Below are 22890 nucleotides of genomic sequence, written 5' to 3'. Positions count from 1 at the left end.
TTGCTCCAGTGCTCCTTCAGCTCCTGTTCCAGCTGACTTTAAATTGTTCTGAGGTTGGCTTGTGCCTGAGCACTCAGAGTGAAGGAGACCTTACTCCCTGGAGTTGAGAGGTGTTATTCCCTGCACATCCCTTCTTCAGGCTTGCCTTCTTTTTCTATGATTGGCTGTATAATCACGTTTCCACTGGGTATAGGTTGTATTTATCTTACTTTAATTTGTTTATTATTTATTATGTCTTGTAGCAATTGGGCTTTGAAAGTTCTGTCTTTGAGTTGATGGGAAAGGAGATAAGTAGCTGCAATAATCTTGACAGGCAGTTCTGTTTTCCTTCCAAGTTCAGTGCTTGTGCTGTACCTTAGGATTTTAGTGGGACTTGAGGATGCTGTATCTGATCCCTTCCTGGGCTCTCTGCAGATAATCAGTTCTGAAGGTTTCCTTGCAAACAGCAATGCTGCATCTACTGGGAAGAGTGTGGCTGGTCAGTCCAGCCAAGAAGTTGGGACAGGATCAGGATAAGAGTTTAGAAAAGAGTAGAAATGCACTGTAGAAAAAACAAATGTGCTTCTTCATTTAAAAAAAAATTCTCATGGAGTTTAATATTTTGAAATTTTTCATTCCCTTGAAGGCCTTGGGTAAAATCTTGGCTGGAATTGTGACAAGATGATGCTGTGACAGCACTGCCACTCAGTGCTGAAGGGTTTTGGCAAGCCCATCAGTAGGGGCTTTAAGCCTCTCTGTAATTTGATTCATGTTTTGTTTCTGGGCTAAGGTTTGTGGAGGGAGGATGTGCTAGGAAATGGAATTTACAAATTGTCTTCTGCCTACTTCCATCCATCCCCAACCCTTCCCAATGACCTCTACTCCCACATGGTCCCTGCTTGGGGTTCCTATTCTGTTCTCCTACACAGGTAACATGTAAAGTACTAATAGGCATTTATTTTGATAATATACTTTTCAAATAATTCTTTACTTTTTTTAAAGCTCCTAAAAGACGCAGACCTGCTCGCTCAATATTCGATGGCTTTCGGGATTTTCAGACAGAAACTAGTAAGTGTCTACAGATCAGTAAGCCTGATATTTTATTTTATTTTATTTTATTTTATTTTATTTTATTTTATTTTATTTTATTTTATTTTATTTTATTGCAAATAAGATGGAGAAATCATTCCTGTTGTAGGCTAGGACAGCTTTCAGTTGTTGAAACATTTTTAAATTGCCAATTGTGTAGCATGGTACATTATTAGAAGTATAGAATCATGATTATCACAGTATATTCTGTCTGCTTTGGTGTTGTTAACTCTCAAAAATCCCCTTTTTCTTCTCTAGAGGGAACTGAAAAGGGGGAAGATTCCTAACACCCAGACAGAAATTAAATAAATCCACTGGATATTTCTTGCCTAGGCAGTGGACATTCTGGCACTTGAATTACATTGGAGTAGCCCTGAGGCTTCCCCCTTGAGCAGGATGTTCTTGTGGCTTTAGTTGCTGTTTGCCCTTGGCTGTTGATGCACAGAATTTCCAGATACCAAAGCATGGCTGTTGTTTCATTCAGGAAGTGTCACAGAATGTGATTCTGTGACAGCACAACACCAGGTGTTTCACATCTGGGTTATGGCTGTCGTGCTGATGTTGCTGGAACGTTCCTGAGGTGTAACCACAGAATCAGGAAAGTTGGGAAAGTCTTCTGAGACTGAGTCCAGCTGTTCTCCCAGCAATGCCAAGGCCACCCCTGCCCCAGGTGCCACCTCTACATGTCTGTGAAATCCCTGCCAGGGCTGGCCAACCCTTTCCATGAAGAGATTGTCGCTCATATCCAATCTCACTCTTCCCTGATGTGACCTGAAGCTGTTTCGTCATCCTGTCACTGGGGTCCATGGACCATGTTTCCACAGTTAGGGGTTGGCTGCCAAACTGAAAATAAGTGTTGGTAGTTGCTTTATTTCCCCTTTTCCAGTAACAATGTACACAACAAGTATGGAAATCACTGGCAGCTTTAGAAGTGAAAATGCTCCATGTACAGAATCAACACCCTTAAATTTTTTGTCACCATCTTCCAGCATGGACTAGCAGAGGATGTTCCAGCCCATGGCTGATCTTTAGGGTCTTCTAAACCAAACCACCCTGTGATTCCACTCTTCAGACATTTAGAGATGCCCAACATGTGAGAAATACACTGTGAGGGTTTATGGTGAAACTTTATCATGTTTTTTGGCAGACCTTGACAGGTAGACATCACTGTCTGGCTGTCTCTGGAAAAGCCATGAAATTCCAGATTATCTCCTGGCTCCTAGGGCTGCTCCACAGGGATGCTTCATTCCCTGTGTGTCTCCTCAAGCATGGTTTTTATGCTTTGGCCCATTGACAGCTCCTTCCACACTGGAAAAGTTGTGGCCATGGGATAGTTATTGCCCATTTCAGCTGACCTGGTTCTATAAAATACATTGTGTGTCTGCTGTGATTTACCTTTATTGTCCATGGTCCCATCTGTGTTGGAAATGTGTTTGGTATTATTTCAGATGGAATTGATACTCTTTAAAAGAAAATTGATACTACTTCAAAAGAAACATCCAAAGAGAGTTGTCTACCTAAACTAAATCTGTTTCTTTGTTGTGGGATTGCCCCACAGCCAACTAATGGAAACACTACAATAGAAATATTCCTTTTAAAAGTTACATTGCTACAATCTAGCTCAGTTTCCCATTTAAAAGCATCACTGGGACAAGTCATGGCTTTTTTGGCTACTTTGTTTTCAAATATTGGTATGTGACCCCTCAGGTTTATTAAGATACTAAGTTGAGACAGGGAGATTCTCCCATACACACCAGCCAATCTTGTTCAGTGGGACTGACCCTGGGAAGAGATATCCTGGGATTTGCACTCACTAGCTGCTCTAGCCCTGTTCTCCCCAAACCTCCTAGGAGCTGGAGAGAGTTCCACCCCAGCAACTGTGTGTTTGAGCATTTCAGCTGTGTGTTTGAGCATTTAGGCAGTGATGGATGCCCCTGGTGAGTGTGTGTGTGTCTAACTCTGTCCCTTTCCTCCTGGGGCCGTGCAGTCCGGCAGGAGCAGGAGCTCCGCAACGGAGGGGCCGTGGACAAGAAGCTGACAACGCTGGCTGATCTCTTCAGGCCTCCCATTGACCTGATGCACAAAGGCAGCTTTGAAACGGTGAGGGATCACCCTTGGGGGTCACCATGGATCTATGGCTGCACAGTCAGGAGGTTGCAAAAGACTGGGCAGTGATAAATGTTTGATGGATTGTCCTTGGGAGTGTTGGCGATGTGTTGGAGGAGTTCACTGGTGATGGTGTCACCTGGAATGGACCATCAGGATCATCAAGTCGAAGTCCTCACCATGCAGACCACGTTGTTTTGTGTTTCAATATCAATGTGGCAAATCACATGTGGTGAAAGGCTTCATTGAGCAAGGGAGGCTGGTCAGAATGGGAAAATTGCATCCCTTGAACTGTCTCCATAGAGAACACAGAAAAAGCTGGATTAAGACTGCTTTGCACAGGTGAGGGAAGACTCTGCAAAGGGCAGTGTGGTTTGCAGCACAGCCCTGCTGAGAAGCTCAGGTGGAGTTAACATGGCTGAGTGGCTTCTGATACCTGAGTGAGTAGAAGTATTTGAATGTGTCTTTGCCATCAAGCCACAACTTCATCCTCAGTGGAGCTGTTGTTCTCCTATAAAATCACAGTGGTTGTCTTTTACTTCTGGTGGTGCTGGGAAAAGTATCCCAGAGATACAGGGCACTGTCAGCTTTAAACAATCTCAGGTGTCACCTTCCCTGACTGTGTAGGCATGTGTGGATCTGTTGCTAAATTGTTATGATGTAGATCAATGACTTAACTAATGGTTAGAGAACATGCAGATTGGTAATTGGTATATATTTTTAATTTTTGAGTCCGTAATTTCCAGATATTTTTCAGAAATTCCAGTTACTACTAAACTTTCTCCTGGTCACCTTTGAATAGATGAGATTGATGATGGAAATTGTCATTATTTTTACTGCATGAGAATGCAAAGTAATGATTAAATGGTGCAGTACAGATGTTGGAGAATCAACTGCACAAGTCTGCACAACTGCCTGAACAAAAACATTATTTACCTTGTTTTCACATGTGCCTTAACTGCTGTGCACAAGTTCTAGAGCACTGCTGGAGAGCTTTTGGTGAAACACTGTGTGCCTTTATGGAGTCTCCAGCTCTTATCCCATTACCCTCATCTCTCTTTTTATGCTTCCCATATCACTGGGGATCAGTTGCCTTGTCACTAATTCCTGTGTTCTGAGGGTGCCCTCCACAACCTCCTTAACTGAATTCCAGCTGTGAGAGGATGCTGGCAGAGAGCAGCAGTGTCCAGCTTGGGGAGGAATTTGGTGCAGTGGGAGCAGAGAAGCAGCCTTAAAAGATGTGTTTCAGGTCTTCCAGCTGATGGAGCTTGCTGGGCCTGGGGTCCAGAGCTGTTGGTGACTGTGGTATTGAAGGGAGAAAATTATGTGTATGACTCCTTGTTCTTAGAAGGCTAATTTATTATTTTATGATATTTTTTATATTAAGAAATGCTATACTAAACTATATTAAAGAATAGAGAATGGATACAGACAGAAGGCTAAAATATAGTAATGAAAAACTCATGACTCTCTCTTCAGAGTCTGACACAGCTTGGTCCCTGATTGGCCAATAAGTAAAAACAATTCACTTGAAACAAGCACCTGTTGGTAAACAATGTCCAAACCACATTCCAAAGCAGCAAAACACAGCAGAAGCAAATGAGATAATATTGTTTTCATTTTTCTCTGAGACTTCACAGCTTCCCTGGGCAAAGAGATTTTTCAGAAAATATGACAGTGACAGGTGACACCAGCAAATGTGTGGTTAAAGGCACCAGTGAGGGGAATTCACATGGCAGCAGGCAGTGCTGCTGCAGGAGCAGTCAGCCAGCACCCTCTGAGCTCTGCTGTGCACTTTGAGATGGCTGCTTGTCTCTCCTTGGGTCTTGCTGGAAATGTGTGAGGACTTCAGCAGTGTTGATTGTGGCATCTGTCACAGTCAGGAGTGGTGTCAGAGAGAGAAATAAACGATTGATGGATTTGTTTGTCCTTAAGTCTCTGCATTCTTACTCAGTCCTGAAAGGTGATTTAAAAAAGGGGGTGGGCTGAGGTTGGGGAAGGGGTTTGTGTATACTCACATTGCCCTGTTCTGTGCAGTACCTGCACTCTAAAGACCTGCACACTTTCTGATGTTGGCACTCACCCTGCTGTGTTCCTGTACGGTTCCTTGTCCCATGGGATACCCTTCATGTCACACTGATGCTCCTCAACTTCCTTGCAATATAACTCTTCACACCTTCTCACTGTGTTGACCATTTCCCTTTGCATTTTACCTTTTCTGACTGCAAACTGCTCTACTGCTTCAGCCTGGGACAGTGTAAGGCCTCAGTGACCACAGTCTCCCAAAATTCATCTCTAGCAAGCTGCTCTTGGCTTCTCCCTTCTCTGTATGCTGAGATAAATGGATATAAACCATATGATCACATTCCAGAATATCAGAGACTAAATCCTGTCATTGTGATGCTCTTGGAGTTAAGCTTTGATCTCAGTGGGGTTTTCTTTCCAAGGTTGGTGTGTGGTGAGTTCCAGCCTCTGGAGGGGTGTGCAGGAACACTCTGCCAGGGTTGTGCCATGCACATTTATCAGAGAACCATTTAGGATTTAGGGCTTTGGTGGCAGGAGTGACATCTGGTCTTATGTATCTTTGTCACTCATCAGCTATTGCTGCTCTTTGGGTACTTTAAGGTTGGTTTTTGATAGTAAGTACATGTAATTATCTGTCATTTTCCCCAAGAAACCTCACTTTTCTTGAGTTACAATGAAACTTTGTTACCAGTAAGGCTCAAAAAGTTGCTGTTTCATTTTAACTTAGTAATACCAGCTTTAGGAATAGGTGGGGTTAACTCCATGGCAGAAAAAAATTTGAGTGTTTAGTGACTTTTTTGGGGGTTTTTTTACCTGCTGTATATGAAAAAGCATTGTGCTCCACATGGAGAACAGCTTATGATCACTGTACCTGTAAAGTTCAGTGTGTGACTGACTAAACTAGAGTTCTCCCATTAGTGTGGAATCTGTTAGAAATAAATCATTCCAGTGAAATAAATAAATGACACACCAAAGATGTCTGATACAAAACATTGTGGTTTTGTTCTCAGATACTTTCAAGAATTGCAGGTGTTCTCTCTACCTGCCTGTGATGTGAGAGATGATTGGATTTGAGGGGGACACACCAAAGTGACTTAGCCTGCACTTCTTGTGGGCAAGGATGGTTCTGGTGTGTGCAGTTCTGTGCCTAACACTCAGCAGGGTTTCAGTGTAGTGACAGTGTCACATTGCAGAGTTTCAAGTCTGTCTATATGATTTCTTTTTCCCATTTAACAATAACCTTTTTTAGCTGCTCCCTGCTTTACAGCTGAGACTCTGAGGGTGCTTTTGTTTCTACTTCAAAAGCAGCAATCATTTGGAAGCTGAGCTGGTCACTGTATTTAAATGGAGCAATTACCTGTGCATAAGGTGGTTCTGGCCTGGTTTGGGGCAGCACAGCTGCAGGTACAGCTGTGGCTCAGGAGTGCCTGGGTGCCCTGCCCCAGGTAGGAAGGAGAAGTGTGACCAAATAGGAGATTTCTTGTTTGATTATGTCCTGCTCTGACTCTCTGTCAGCTGTTATTTTCCCCACTGAGTCACAGAAATGTCCAGAGAATCACAAGGTGCTGGCTCCACTTCCTCCTTCTCTCTGCTGCCTTGAAAGAATTGCATTTCAACAAAACTGAGCCAGCAGGAACCACCCCAACATTTCTAAACCATACATGTTCAGAGAAGTCAAATGAGAGGAAAAGTTATTTTTAGTAGTGCCGGAGCCAGAGTTACCCAGAGATCCAGCACTGAGCATAAAGCAAGACTTGTCTCACCAGGTTGCTGGTGTAGTGAGGAATTATGTGACTGGGCAGAAAGGGTAAAGGCACACTTAGGGCAGATTGGACTGGTTTGGCTTGGTTTTTGCATCTGGGCTCCACTGGCTCTTCTCTCAAAGAGTGGCTGTCCTGTACTGCCCTGTCTGTGGGCTCTGCCACTGTCCTTTATACCTCAAAGGAGGAGGGGAAGTTGGTGTTGGAAACAGAGGATCTAAATCCATCAGATCTCAGCTTTTGGGATATACAAGCCAGCTCTTGAGCCTTCCCTTGTTGCCTTGTCACTTACCAAAATATAATCTCCAAATCCACAATGTTTCTTTTCATGCTGCTGTCCTTCCACCCTCTCAGAAGAACCCCTTGAGCTGTGCAAGAGCTCTGTGTATGAGACAGCAGCAGTTTAACTGTGTCCTTTCAAGTGTTAAATCCAAAGCTTGCTTTTAGAAAGAAGTTAAAAGTAGTTTCAAAAGCTCTGACTGTTCTGCAGGTGAAAACTCAGTTTTGTAGATTTTCTTTTTGGAATTTCCTGCTTGCATCCTTCCAATGCCCTCAGCTGGACAGAGGAAAGGTAGAGCCAGAGGTTTTCATTAATACTAAAAGATATAGAGAGTGAGGGTAGAAGAATGAGATGCACTTTCCAACTTTCTAATTATGTATTTTTGGGAGTGTTCTTTTAACAGATTACCTGAGAACTCAGGACTAAGGCAATCCAATTGATTTAAATAACACAAGGATTTGTGTTCCCTTTCAACTTGGGCAGTGCCTCTAGGCCTCATCTCATACTGGTTTCTTAGAACTAATTCTCAAAAAGCAGCTAGCTCAAAACAAGTCCTTTAAATAAAAGCATGACAATTATATTTAAGACCCTTGCCAGTTACTTAGGTGTCACCTTCCCCACTTTTCTCACCTGGTGACCTGGATGCTGGCAGTGTAAATTTAGTGGTAAGTAGTTAGTGTGAGGCCCCTTGTGGGAATAGGACTATTCCATGTTTCTACCTTCATTTTTTTTCCTATGAGTAATACAAAAGCTGCCTCTGCAGGGCACTTGGCCACATTGTAGGTTGAGATTCTTGCCTTGGTGAAGCTGAGTGCGTGGGGTTCACGTGTCTGTCTGTGACACAATGGACAGACAGACTGTTCCAAACTGCACAGACTAAAATTCATTTCAAAAGAAAAAACTTTGGTTTGGGGAAAAAAGTAATGCCCAAACAGCAAAATCTTCCATAACATCCTGATTCCCCTGATTTTTTTTTTTATCCTTTGAATTCCTTTGATTACCAGCAGGATGGTGAGCATAACTTCTAAATTTATTTTTTTTTAAAGCAAAGAGAGTTCCTATGCCAGCTCCAGTCTTTCCAGGTGGTAAGAGCATTCCTGCTGTTGATCTAGCCCTCTTTTTTTCAACAGGTATGACAGTTCAGCGATCAGAATTACATTCTTGATCAAACTCCTACCATTAACTTGCAACCAAGCAATCAGACAGTGCCAGCTTTGTGACTCAAACCAGTAAGATTTCTTCCTGCGCCTTCCTGTCTCCCTCCCCACTTGCAGTCTGGATAAGCAGCATCAAAAAAGGATGCCTAATTGGCCAGTTGGACAGTCACAGAGTAACTCAAAACTTGGAGAGAAAAAGAAAACACGCAGAGAAGGGGTGCTGTTGAATCAATGCAAGTCCTCTGTCAATTATGCAGCCTACTTAACTAGATGGTCCATGGGTTTATCTTTAGACTGAGCAGGTCTTTGTTGTCAGATCAGTGGGACTGACTACACTTTTCCCTGAATAAATACTTTATTCAGCAGTGCCATGTGTGTCCCCACCTCTGAGTTGCTTTTCCCTCCCTGTGCTTGGCTTGTTGAAATGCAGCAGCTCTGTTCATCGATGTGATTCTGTAATTCAACCAGGCTCATTTAAAGCAGATCCTTCAGCCCTGCCTTCTGTTTTGTGGGTGCCTTTTCACTAGCTCTGTCCATCCTCCTCACTGTGAAGGGGTTTGGTGGAAGGTCTGGCAGTGGTAGAAGCCATCTCTGATCATTGCTGGCATCGGTGCTGTCTGCTCCTTCAGCCTGATCTAACCAAGCTTCTCCTTCTGCTTCCAGGCCAAGGAGTGTGGTCAGATGCAGAACAAGTGGCTCATGATAAACATTCAGAACGTGCAAGATTTTGCCTGCCAGTGCCTCAACCGTGATGTGTGGAGCAACGAGGCTGTGAAGAACATCATCAGGGACCACTTCATTTTTTGGCAGGTGAGAAATTGCCTGGGGGATGGATGTGTGGCTTAACTTGGTGCCTTGGTAGATGGGGCAGTGGGAAAAAAAATTGAATTATCTGGAAAAGATGGAATTGTCCTGGTGAACCTGCAGAAAAAGTGTGCTTCGTGGAGTGTATGTAGTTTAAGGATGGAGGTGGAATTCATGGATATGCATTTGAAGGCATAAACTGCCTTTCACTTCTGCAAACAAGATATTACCATGTAGTTTCTAGAGGCTTAATTCCAGCTTTTCAGAGTTACAGCTGTGTGTACCATTTGCAGTTTGTACTGCAGAAGAGACAAAAACTCTGTGCATTTTCAAGGTAGAGTTTGTTTTGTTCCCTTTTCAGCCACTAATGTGCCCAATTTTGTAGGTGTACCACGACAGTGAGGAAGGACAACGGTACATACAGTTTTATAAATTAGCAGACTTCCCTTATGTCTCCATCCTGGATCCCAGAACAGGTAAGACAAGTGGCAGCTGCTTTGCCTGGAGTTATCCCATGAGTTATCCACTGGAAATGGAGTTATCCACTGACAGTTGTAAGCTGGAATACCTTCCACTGCAGTTTGTGTTACACTTGGCTGAAGAATCTCAAGGACTGACTCAGCATGTTCCCAGAGGAACTAAGGGAATTAAACACCCAAAACTTGCAGAAATTTTGTCTATTTGAAGCTTGGCGAGTATTTTGCTTAGAAAGTGAAAATAGTTCCATCTGGTGGAAAAACTCTGAATTCTTCTTTTGAAGTCTTTCAAAAGCTTCTTGAAGTCATGTGATGAATAACTACAATATTTGTAATTGCTGCATGAATCTGCTTTCTGCTCCTCCCGCAGAGCTTTGTGAGGCTCAGCAATGACTTTAAATTGCTTCTTAATTTTGAAATACCATCTTGGCTTCGAGTTTTTGTTTCGTTTTGCTTGGTTTTTACCTGAACAATCAAACTTCTCCCTCTCCCTACAGTTCTTTCAAAGGTTTTGCTTTTTCTTCTGTATCCAGCAGCTTCTTTTATCATCATATAATGCAGCTGCCTGATTATATAATGTTGGTCTGGTCTTTTGTTTCTAAGGACTGAAATGATAGAGATGAGACCTCTGTGTAGCTGACTTAAACCAAGATGAAAAATACATCTATTTTTTAATACTGCAACTGAAGTTAGAATACTCTTCTTAGCACTTTCCCTTCTGGGAACAAATGCTGTTTGCCAAGGGTTGGAATCAATTTGGCAAGAGTGGAGAAATGCTTCTTCATAAATTCAGTGCTTTGGTTTCAAGCCAAAATTCACCATTCTGTGCTCATGTTTCCATAGGTTAAAAGAAAAGAATGGAAATAAACTGTGTCTGTATCCATGTCTGTCCCTTTTGAGGGGGTGGAAGGAGGAAGCTCCATAATTAGCAGGTGGTAGCCTGTGGGAAGCTGCAGTTCCTCAAATAAGGACTCTTGCAGCAGTGAGTTGGTGTGTTTGATGTGAAAAACGCCAATCACTTGTTTTTAAATTTTTAAAAGTTTAATAGTAATAAAATGGTTATAAAAATAGGAATATACTTAGAGTAATAAAAATTTGGACAATTTGGATTAGGGCAATACAAGACAATAGAAACAAAGAGTTACAGGCAGTCAAGGTACCTTTTCTGGGCAAAATAAGCCCAAAAAGGGACCCACGTGAACAGAGGATTAATCCTTAAAAACAATAACCTGTTGCATATTCATACAGCTCATACATGATGCAGAAATTCCATTCAAACACAGGATTCTGTCTGGTCAGTGTCAGCTTCTTCCTCTGAATCTTGACAGCGTCTTCAGGGCTGAGCAAGGCAGGAAGAAGCTTGTGTCTTCTGATAATGGGGCAATAAATTCTCTTTCTTTGAAAGATTCAGGTGTCCTGTGGCTGCTATCTCAGTGGGAATACCTCATTCCTCTCTTTTCAAAAAAGTATCTTACATAGCATAGTTTCTATTTTAATATGTTATAACCCAAAACTATATTTAACACACTACTTAAGAAAATTAACACAGCATAACTTTCTAACATAACACATCTAATATTCATTTTAATATTTGCAAAAAGCCAATCATAAAATACACATTCTTCACATTTGACCACTAAACTGCAGCGTTTTGCTGACATTTTGTTTGATGGCACCTTTTGTTCCCCAGGCCAGAAGCTCGTGGAGTGGCACCAGTTGGATGTGACTTCTTTCCTGGACCAAGTGACCGGGTTCCTGAGCGAGCACGGCCAGCTGGACGGCCACTCCAGCAGCCCTCCCCAGAAATGCTCCCGCTCTGTAAGTGTGGGGCTCCCTGGAGCAGCACTCTGACCTGGCCTTGTCCACCTCTCCTGATTTCCCAGACACACTCAAGGAGTTTGTGCAGAAACTCAGCGTGCCAGGGAATGCCTTCTCCCGGGGTCACTGCTTGTGCTTTTGGCACTTAGTTTGGATTTAGCAGTCAGAGTGTGAAAGGAATATTGATTACTCCATGCAGAACTCCAAGGAGAAGCCACTGAGTAATTACAGCATGCTGTGCATTCCTGACAGGCTAAGTGCCTTCCCTTCTGGAGGACTGATGTCCTTTTGGTTTTCAGTGCATATTTGCAGGCAGTGTGTGTTGTTGTTGAATTTGCAGGGTCCCTGGGACAAAGGAGGAATTGAGAATCTAATTCCATGTTCTTAGAAGTCTAATTTATTAGATATGATATATGATATGTGATATGATATGTGATATTATTATATTATGTTATATTATCATATTATTAATATATTAGTAATATCTTATTAATATATTCTAATTATAGTATTCATATATTAAAATTATATTATATTATATTATATTACATTACATTATATTACCTTACATTATATTACATTACATTATGTTACATTACATTATATTACATTACATTATATTACATTACACTATACTAAAACTGTACTAAAGAATAGAGAAATTATACAGACGCAAGGCTTAACAAGAATGATAATGAAAACTCGTGACTCTTCTCCAGAGTCCAACACAGCTGATGGTGATTGGTCATTAAGTTAAAACAATTCACATGAAACCAATCAAACAAGGACCAGTTGGTAAACAATCTCCAGACCACATTCCAAAGCAGCAAACACAGGAGAAGCAATCAGATAATTGTTGTTTTAATTTCTCTCTGAGGCTTCTCAGCTTCCCAGGAGAAGAATCCTGGGCAAAGAGAAATGTCACTGTCATATTTTCAGAAAATATGATGGTGACATGTTGTGTGCATCCCACAGGAGAGTCTCATCGATGCCAGTGAGGACAGCCAGCTGGAAGCTGCCATCAGAGCCTCCCTGCAGGAGACCCATTTTGATTCCTCCCAGGCCAAGCAGGAGAGCAGGTCGGATGAGGAGTCGGAGTCAGAGCTTTTTTCTGGAAGCGAAGAGTTTATTTCTGTTTGTGGCTCTGAGGAGGAGGAGGAGACAGAGATTCCAGCCAAGCTGAGGAAGTCTCCACACAAGGACTTGGGGTGTAAAAAGGAGGAGAGCCGGAGGCCTCAGCCTGAGCCCTCTGCAAGGACTGAGCCTGGGACAACATCAAACCACAGAGTCCTGCCCTGCATCGATGCAGGGGCACTGGAGGAGTCACCTGACAAGCCTGAAAGCACCTTCCGGGGCCTGGACGTGAATGGTAAGTGCCCCTTTTTATTGCTTTTGTTGGGCCTTTTTTGCCTGAAACTGTTCATAGGCTGCCAAGCCTGGTTTCATCCCTTCTTTTAAAAATCCCTTCTGATTTCCTGCCTCCTTGCCAGCAGATGTGTGAGTGATCCAAGAGCAGCACAGCAGTGCCCCAGCCTGCAGAGCCCTCTGGCTTCCCTGACTGAGGTCCTGCCCAGGAGTAAAGTGCACTCTGGTGTAACACAGCTGCTCTGGGCACTGCCTGGGCTCAGTCACTGCTGCTTTGGAAGAGTTTTGTGATAAAAATTTATCTCCACAGCCTGGAACCTTGTGTTTGTCCCCAGTCCCTCACCCTGCTGTGCTGTCCCACCTAAAATCTACCCAGGAGCTCAGCTCAGCTGCCCTGGTGTTAACTTGTGATAAATTCCTTTGTGTAGGACCAAAGGCACAGCTGATGCTGAGGTATCCGGATGGAAAGAGGGAACAAGTTTCACTGCCTGAACAAGCTAAACTGCTGGTGAGTGGCCTTAATGGGAATCCTTGTCTGAGTAGAGGAAAGATGAAACTGGAGAATTTCAGACACTGTTGAAATTTGATTTAGTAGGAGAGGTGTATCCAGGGAATGCCTGCACTGTGTTTCATGCCATTCCTCTCTGGTAACACTGGCTCTGTGTGTCTCCTCTGCAGCTTGGGTTTTGTGTGCACTCCAGTGTCTTCCTCAATCCCCACGCTGCTCATTTCCATTATAAAATGACTCTAAATGGCTTTTTTGCATTAATTGTTAATTACCATAAAATGCTCTCAGCTTTCTCATTTCTGGGGCTTTGTTTCTAAAAGTAGAACTCCTCATTCTCCATCTCTCCCATCATACTTCCACCCTCCCTTCTGGACGTGGATGTTGGAGCAGACTTTGGAGGAAGTTCTCCCAAAACAAATTTATTACAGGATGTGGTGGTTTTGCATGGGAGGTAGAATTTTGGTCAATTACTGTGCCTCAGATGTGTCTCAACTGTGCTTTGGGCTCCTTACCTTGGAGAAGTCCATGTGAATGGCATTTCCATCAGAATATTCCAGGGAGCAGAGTGTAAAGAAGTTACTGTGCTCCCGTTTGCCATGAGTTTTCAGGAGACAGTGGCCAGTTAAGCTCATTTAAATTTAAATGTAGTCAGTCTAACAGCTGGAGTCATAGGGAAGGCAAAGGCACACCTCATCAGAAGGATTTTGTGTAGTTTTGGCAGAAAAGTGTCCTATCTCTGACAGAAAATGGGACTATTGCCTAGCCAGCAACTCTAGGAATGCACAGTGTCCTCAGCCCATGTTCTCATCCTTGACTCTCCTGCTTGAAAATAAAAGGGAAAAAAAGCTTGACTGCCTTTTGAATGCAGCTTGTTAAGTAAATTTGCATATATTATTAGACATGTAGCACTTGTGAATACTTAAGCAATTCATTTAGGCAGTACAAAAGTGTTAAATTGAAATAAACCCTGGCTTTTGGTTTTGACTGTGGAAGTTAAAGGAAATTTATCTCAACACATGATTTCCCTTCTGCTCTAGAGTCAGCAGAGGAATTTAGCTGAGTCAAGGTTTGTGGGTAAAGACATCTCTTGGTTGCAGAGCTGAGCAAGCAGCATTTGTGCTCATCTCATGTGATCTTCTGCAGCCTTTCAGTCAGATCCAGATTGAGTCTCAGGTGTTTCTTTGTGAACATCATTTCCAGGCTGACTTTTTTTACCCTTTAGTTGCTTCCATTTTAAAGCTGGCCAGAACTAGCAAAAGAAGTTGCTTAAGGAGACAGTTGCACTTCAGGAGTTTTAACTGATGATACTGATCAGTTTTAACTGTTGATATAAAACATAAAAAAATGTTTTACTTTTAATCATTGTGTTGTTATTGATGAAGCACTGGTTGCTTTACATACATTATTCCCATGAGGTGCTTATGCTTCCAGTATTACCATGATGTACTTTCTTCCCCTCAAGCCAAAAAAAAAAAAGAAATGGTGACACTTTTAAAAGGAAAACAGGAATTTTTTTTCCCATTCTGACTTCTGTGACAGTGGTTTGCCTTCCTTTGTCCCCAGGCTCTTGTGAAGCACGTCCAGTCCAAAGGATACCCCAACGAGCGCTTTGAACTGCTCACCAACTTCCCCAGGAGGAAACTCTCCCACCTGGACTATGAGATCACGTTACAGGAGGCAGGCCTGTGTCCTCAAGAGACTGTCTTTGTGCAGGAAAGGAATTAGCACTGTGGCCTGAGTTCTCCCAGCCTTCCTCCCTCTCCTCTTTGCCTGGGACAAGAGTGGTTAAATATGCAGTTAAGGGTCATGGGATTGCAGTGCTGGAATCAGGCAGCTGACTGGCCCTTCCTTCTCCCTCCTCCTCTCTCTCCCTCCCTTCTCCCTCTCTAGTGACCAAATGAGAGTGCTCAGAGTTTTATTTTCTTCCTCAGCTGCAGAGAGCATTGGGAAGAACATCTTTCCTCTGCTTTCCTGGAATAAAGTAAAACAGTGATCTGTGTATCCAGCATGCTGGAGCTTGGAGTTGGCCATAATACACAAACCCTTCTCGCTGCTATTCTTAAATCTGTTTTGTTTAATTTATTTTTGAAAAGAGTGTGTGATGAGGCATGGAGGCATCTCTCTGTAAGGAGAGGGCATAACCTTCAGGACAGTCTTTCCTTTCTTTGGATTCCCTACACAAAAGGTCTCCATTAACCTTCCAGCCTTCTCTGGTTTTGGAAAGGAGTTGGGTTGAGCTGTGCTAAAATGCTCTGCTCCACCTAATTCAAAGGCTTCTAGATTGCCTGCATGTTTTCCTCCTGCTTTAAATTGCCAGTGGACATAGTAAAAAAAACAACCAATCCCCCATAAATCCAACTGAGCTCCATGTGGGATTGACTGCTTGGCCCAGAGGGAAAGCTGTGAGTCCAGTGCTGGAGCAGAACCAGCTCCTTTGTGTGGTGGGTGGGTTATCCATATTCCCTTCCCTGCATCCTCAAAGTGTCTCCTTATTGCTCTCAGGATTTTGCAAATAACAAGGGTACTGTAAAGGTTTTGGATTCTCTGAAAACACCTGCCACAGAGACCTGACAGTCAGTTGGCTTTTTTCCTCTTTTTCTAGGAGTGAGTGTCTTCACAGGGGTTTTACAGCACTGACAGCATTGAGCATCAATTAATGCATCATAAAACACTTCCCAGCCTGGTGGCTTGAATTCCCTGGGATGGTTTTTGTTCTATTTCCATGTTCATCTACTGTCACTTACCTCTAAATTTGGAGGGCTGCATGGAAAGCTGCTCCTTGGTGCAGGCTTTCCTTTCAGCTCTGGAGGCTGGCACACAAGTCAGTGCCCTGCTTTTCCTCCAGTGTCTCCACCAGAATGTCATCCTTCAGAAGGATTTTGGATTTTTCTGGTGGAGCTCTTGGCCAGTTGGTGTTTCAGCAGGTGGGACAGGAGTTAAGTGGCACAGGCCTCAGCACAGTGTGGTGGATTTGTGTATTTACAGCTAAAAACTCAGTTTAACATGGTCCTCAATCACTGAGGAGAAGGCACATGGGACCTGGCATAACTGCTGATTTTTTCTGCCTCTCTCAGATGATTGTCTTTGTTAAAGACTTTAGTAGTCAGAAATTAACATTTTCCAGTTTTTCAAGATATTTTGCCTTTGATTTCATGCTAGCATCTGTACTTTGGAACCTTTAAATGCAAGAAATCACAGAAAATGTCTGGCATTCCCCATGAAAACTTCAACTCACAGCTGTCTCCTGCTCCTAATTGAGCTTTGACGTGTAATCATGCAATTGTAGAAGTTGATTTCCCTTTCTGCTGCAGGATGTAGTGTCAGGAAAGCAGATTTTCATCTCAGTTTCCTGATCAGTGGTTGATGGGACACCAGATGTCATCTTTGGTTTGTAAAGACCCCCAGGTGTGGAGGCTGCTCCCAGCATGGGGAGGTGAGGGGGAGTTCTGTGTTTGGCCTGTGAAGCAGCAGTGGCACCTCTGAACTGAAGGATCCTTTAGTTCCTGCACATCCAGACCCCAAACTCACATTTCCCTGTAATCCTAAAGCTTCCAAAGCAGCTCCAGCTGTCTGGTTGGAATAACAAGAACCAGGTGTGATTTATTGGCACTTTCCCTCCCAGGCCCCTCCTGGGCCTGCTCCTGTGTGTGGGGCTGGGCTGAGCTCTGTGATGAGACCAGGAATTGCAAAAACAGGGAAAAGAAGATTGGGAAGTTGAACATTTACACTGAAAATGGCATTTTCTCGTGGTTTCTAGGAGTTTGTTCTGTTCCAGGAAACTGGGTTGGAGTTTTTCTATCTGTTTCAGTGTGGGGTTTTTTTTTTCTATCACCTTTCTTTTGCTTTGCTTTGAGAGCAAGAAACAGAGAAAACAAATTTTAAGGAATACATATCCCTGCGTGTGGCTCTTCTCTTTGTTCATTCCTCTCTCTTTCTCCTTCCCAACCCAAACAAACCCAGTGCCACACATCAGCTGTGCTGTGGTGGCTGAAAGCTGATGAGAAACTGCCCCAACCAGGACACAGCCTCTTCATCTCTTCATCCCTTGGGAGGAATGTGGTTGAAAACACGAATCAAGTCCTGCCTAGGACAGGACAGCTCATGGCAGTGAAGGTGATGGGTTGGGCAATGTTTAAAGAGTCATTTCTAGATGTGAAATCTGAAGCTCAGATTGCCTTTGCTGGAAAAAATGTGTTAAAATGGGTTGAGAAATACAATGTTGAGCTGTGAAGGACAGAGGAAGCCAATCCTTCAAAAGCTGTGGTTTGTGGCTTCCTGTGGGTGTCACTGGGTCAGGATTTGCTGCAAGAGCAGCAGCAGTGCATGTGGGCAGTGCAGGTTTTCCTGAGTGAGAACTGTCAGGGCTCTTTTGTTTGAAGCTGGAGCTCCTTGCTGCTGCTGCTGCTGTTCCTTTGCCTGTGCTCTTCATCTAACACAGCTTTCTTTTGGGATGTAAAACAAATCCCATTTGGTCACAGCCAGGATCCTGGAACAGAAGGGGCAACAAGCTCTGGCTTTCCCTGCCAGGTGCAGCTGACACATTTACTTCCCATTTCAGAGGCCCACAGGAGGATTTTGAATTTTTCTGAGGCTATGTGCTCTTAAGTCAAGCTGATTGACCAGCCTCAACCTCACAGCATTCCCCACTGACCTGAAAAGGGCAGGTAGAGGCTGGGCCAAATATTTCTGGCCATACTTTTGTTATTTCCTTTAGGATTTGAACAAAATTCTGTGACTTTTATGATTTCTGACATTCATGGACTGCAGTGCATTGCTTTTCCTGGTAAATCACTTCATTTAACACCACTGATCTTAGAGGAATGTCCAGGATCTGCAGGTGGCTTTGTAAAATACAGTTGTCTGTAAAAAGCATCCAGATGTACCATTATTCCTGAGTAGATTAAACAGGAATTTTCCATCAGCTCTTCCCAGAGCTCCCTGTCCTTCTCCTCACTGGTAGGGGAAGTGACACCTCTCCTTTGTCCAGCTTGTGTTTCACAGGCCCCACGTCCTTCAGAGCTGATTTGTACACTCAGCTTGCCCTGGCACTGCTGCTGTGGTTGTACCTTTGCAGAAAAACTGGGTTTGGTGCAGGTTTTAGTAACTCAACCTCTCTGCTGAAGGGTCTCAAATTCCTGTTCCTGTCAGAGCAACTGGGACTCAAGCAACAAGGGCTAAATTAAAACCAGTTTTCTTTAGGGGACAGGGCAGTACTTTGGGCTGTTTGTCAGGTTGTAAACACTGCAGAGCTGCTTGAAACGTGGTGGTTTTCTGGTAAACCACATAAAAATGAAATATGAACATAGGGACCTGTGTTGGAATGTCCATGTGAGTGGGAAGATCTGCATCATTTCAGGGCCTCATCACTTCGTTTTTATTCCTTTTTAGTTTGTACTAGATGTCACTATTTTCTTCTAGTTTAATCCCTGTTTAGTGAAGTTGATAAAGGAGGTGTTCCAAGAGGAGAAGGGGTGGCAGAGATGTGCTTCAGGTGGCTGAAGGACAAAGTCTCTGTCCTTAAGGACTGGCTGTGCCCTGTCTGGCTGTTCCCACAGGCTCAAATCCAGCCTCTGCTCTCCCTCACCCTTTCTATTTATTTATTTTCACAAGTGATTTTCTATTAGTGGATCAGCTCCTGTTTCAAAGACAGCACAAACTGATGCTGAGCCCTGTGCTGGCTGCATTGTTGGAAGCACCCACAGGCCTGGGAGCTGGTCAGGTTAATGGATTCCCTTTCTGTGCTGACTTTTTTTCCTGTCTCCTCTTGTCCTTGGGATGCTTGGTGTCTGTGCAGTCCCAGCAAACAGAGCCATATTTATCTATTTACACCCAGAGACTGCTGCACCTGCCAGCAGTGCCTCGACCTGCCCTGTGTTCCATGGGCACCCTGGGAGGGAGGGCAGAAATTGGGGATTTGGTCACTGACAGATCACTGGGAGTGTCTGCAGTGCAGGGAAAAGCCACTTTGGAACTCTTGTGAAATGGTGCCCACACAGAAGGTGTGGAACTGAAACTGTGTGTGGAGCAGGGGATGAGGTGCTATTTTACATCTGGGTAAAACTCAGCTCAGAGACACCAGACTCTAGACAGGTTTTTTAAAAATGAGGCTGTTTGCTGGAACTGGGGAATATCCAGTTTCTAAGGGACAGCTTTTCACAATGGTCAGTTTATTCAATGATGGCAACTTCACATGGGAGGAGGGAGAGGATTAATTTGGAAGTTTTCAGCTCACTGTGCTGGGAGGGACCAAACTCAAGGAAACCTCTGATCTATATACACAACTGCTGCATTTTTTATAAATATATGTAAATGTCCTATTGTAATATTTGATCCTGGAAATAAAACAAACTGTTTTCAGTAGCTTTCTTCAGCACTTGGTTTTTTGGGGGTTGGGGTTTATTTGTTGGTTTCATTCTAATGGAAGTCTGTCCCTGTGTTATTTGTGGAGTTCCTGAGTTTTTCCTTAAAGATACTGGGCTAGAAGGATTAGAAACTTGATGACAGCACTGCCCAGGAAAGCTTCAGGCTGTTGTAGAGGATAGAAAATCTTGAAGTGAGACAAACTTACAGCACCTTGACAGGAAAAATACCTGTATGAAAACTAATAAAAAGAGGCAGGGCTAGGATTTTCCATCCTTCCCAATGGAAGAGCAGAGGAAATGAAGTTTTCTATTCTGAACTCCTGGTACAGGTGGTGTACAAGGCAGAGCCTCTGACTTGTGCAGTTGAGTTTGAGCTCCTTGGACATTTCTGTTGTGGCCTGGCATGAAATGCTGAGGAGCAGGGGCCCTTCTGGACCAGGACTTGGCAGGTACAGTCGAGAAACAGAAATTAAGAAATCAGTTTTGGGTCATCCTCATGTTCCTGACTGTAGGTAGGTCTCCATTGTGGAGCTCAGCCCTGGCCATGGTCTTGTAGCTGGAAAACCCTGAACTCTTCACACAGCCTAGGAGAATATTTCCAGTTCCAACTGAGTCAGGAATCTTTTTACATCAGTCTGCAGATCAAGGAACTGCAGGGATACCTCAAAATCAAAATACCTCTTGGGTTTCATTTACCTATTTTTCCCTTTCTGTAAACTTCCAACTTTTCATGGTGTTGGTTTATCTGAACTGTAAATTCTGGTGCCATTTCTAAGCCCTAAAAGGAATATTGTCCAGCATTGTGTTGGTGTTTCCTCAGTCAGTTTTAGCCACAAACACCCTGCAGGGCTTTGTCTAAGGCTGAGTAGTGGCACAAAAGATTTGCAGGTGATAAGGAGGGGAGTGGGAGAGCCAGAGGGGTGCTGAACATCTTCCATCCAGGAGCTGCTTTGGCACAGAACATTTCCCTCTCACCAGGCCAGACTCACCTCAGTCTCTTTGGTTCTCCTTGAAGCCAAACCACTCTTGACAGGCAGCCTGCTGTGCAGATTCCCCAGCCCTGGGGGAGCCTGGGCAGGCAAAGGGCAGGGAGAAGGAAGGTGAAGGCTCCTCTTCAGCTCTGAGGAACCAGCAGGAGCCCCTGGCCAAGCTGGAATTGTTAGGTGGGACCAGGCTGCACCAGGACTGGGTGGCGTGGCAGCAAATTCATCGCTGTGCTGACACTTTCCCAGCTGAACTCTGGTGTGAGAAAGGCAAGCACCCAGCTCCTCACGTGCAGGGCTAAAATTACCCTTCCGTGAGGATTGTTCTTATAAGGAAAAGATCAGCAGTGCAGGGAGGAGTGTCAGCTGGATGCTTCACACTTCCTGGCGTGGGGTTTTCTGTGGGTGATGGAGCAGATCATGTGTGTGCTGAGAGCCTCACTCTGCTGTGACGTAGGAAAGGCACAGGATGAGGTTGCAAAACGTTTTCTTCCAGCAGAGTGAAAAATGGGTTCCCCTCTTTCAAAGTGAGAAAAAGAGAGGAAGGAAAACTCAGACTCTGCTTATCCTGCATGCCTGGATAAATGTCTGTCTTCATTTTGGAGACTGATTTGTCTTATTTAAGGATCAAATAGCCTAAGATCAACTCAGGTGCTTGAGCCCAGTGGCAAGGAATGCCAAGGTCTCAGCTTCAATCCCTGCATGGGCCACTCAATTCAGAGTTGGCTCCATGATCCTGCTGGGTCCCTGCCCCCTCAGACTATTCTGAGATTCTGTGACTAAAATGGGAATTCCTCTCCTGGTGCCAACTCTGATTTTCCTTTCACAGGGACTGTCTGATAACCTGCTCCTCAGTTTATTTTTGCAAGAGGAATGGAATTGCCTGCTGTAACGCAGCCTCACCCATTCATCTTTTCCCATGGGGCTCTTGGAGGGCTCCCAAAACTCTTTGAGAAGGTTCTGCCTGCACAGCCCATGAGCCATTCTTCTTTTTGCTTGTGCCATCTGCAACTCCTCTGCCAAAAAAAACCCTGCAGCTCCTCCTCCTGTCAACAAAACTGCCCCATTTTTGCCATTTTTTGGTGCTATTGTTTCCCTGACTCCTTTTCTCAGACACAGAGATCACTGATGTTCTCCTGATCCTGTTCCTGACCTCTGTGGGAATTGGAGTTTCCCTGTTGCACGTTAACTGCCAGCCATGGCAGATAGTAAATGCTGATATCTGGTGATTTATAATAATGCAGATACCCAGAAATAACCTTCCTCTCAATCTCATCACCAAGGCATGAGACACACGTGGTGGGGATGCACTCAGCACCTGAGGAAGAGCTGAGACACCTGTGAGGAGCAAAGGGTGGGAGGTGGGAGCCAGTTAACACAAGGAAATGTTTATTCTGTAGCTTTTATTGAATATTAGAGAGGAAAGCATTATCCCAACAGGAATAACAATGTTCAATATTCAGGCAGCGGTAGAAGCCTTAAAATCTGAGGGTGTGCCTGTTTTGGTGAGCCCTGCAGGGTAAATTCTGAAATGGGGAAGAGCGAGGCAGAGGCTGGCTCATGCAGCCACTCATCCTTCCCTGGGATGGGGACATGGCCAGAGGGTCATGCCCTGGTGGGCGGCCCTTGGGGGCTGAGGTGTCATAAATAGTCACATAAATAGGGTGATGGGACAGGGCTCAGCAGGGCTGGACGCTGCTGCTCTGAGAGACATCACTCCAGGTAAGCTGGGAAGAGGGGAGAAGCTCCCTGGGCTCTGCTGGAATCTCTCTGTGCTTTTGGTGATGGGGCTGGGCTGGCAGAAGGACACAGGACCAACCTGCTGTCCAGATGGACACAGGAGCACCTGCACTTTTGGCTCTGCCTCCCCTGCACTTGGGGTTTGTCTATGCTGGCTGAGAGCTGCGTGCTCAGGGGGTGTTTGGAAGGGACAGCATTCCCTGGGAGATTCCCAGGGGAAAGAGGCTCCTGCCATGCCCAGGGAGAGGGCAGCAGTGCTGGAGGGGAAGGAGAGTGCTTGGAGAGGTGGCAGGGAGAGGAGCAGAAAGGTGAGAGCCCAGGCTGTGAGCTCAGAGGGGCTGGAGCTGTTCCAGAAGGTGGAGGGGAGGTGGGACTTGGCACAGGGCCGGAAACAGCCACACACAACCCCTGGACTGCAGGCAGGGATTGAAGGGGGGC

General features: G+C 44.4%; 1 protein-coding gene across 1 annotated transcript in view; it reads left to right on the top strand.

Moving 5' to 3' along the window:
• The window catches only part of UBXN7 (UBX domain protein 7), a 28470-nt gene extending 8773 nt beyond the window's left edge, over positions 1–19697 (top strand). The window contains exons 4-11 of the mRNA XM_064721204.1: positions 982–1047; positions 3056–3168; positions 9060–9206; positions 9586–9676; positions 11367–11494; positions 12470–12863; positions 13288–13367; positions 14931–19697. Of these exons, the coding sequence (XP_064577274.1) occupies positions 982–1047; positions 3056–3168; positions 9060–9206; positions 9586–9676; positions 11367–11494; positions 12470–12863; positions 13288–13367; positions 14931–15092 (1181 nt within the window). The 3' untranslated portion in view covers positions 15093–19697. The remainder of the gene's footprint in view (positions 1–981; positions 1048–3055; positions 3169–9059; positions 9207–9585; positions 9677–11366; positions 11495–12469; positions 12864–13287; positions 13368–14930) is intronic.
• Positions 19698–22890: the final 3193 nt, after the last annotated feature.

This window comes from Zonotrichia leucophrys, chromosome 9 (genome assembly GCF_028769735.1).
Source record: "Zonotrichia leucophrys gambelii isolate GWCS_2022_RI chromosome 9, RI_Zleu_2.0, whole genome shotgun sequence".
Classification (NCBI taxonomy): domain Eukaryota; kingdom Metazoa; phylum Chordata; class Aves; order Passeriformes; family Passerellidae; genus Zonotrichia; species Zonotrichia leucophrys.
The sequence above is the reverse complement of the archived record's forward strand: the minus strand, read 5'-3'. Positions and strand labels throughout refer to the sequence as shown.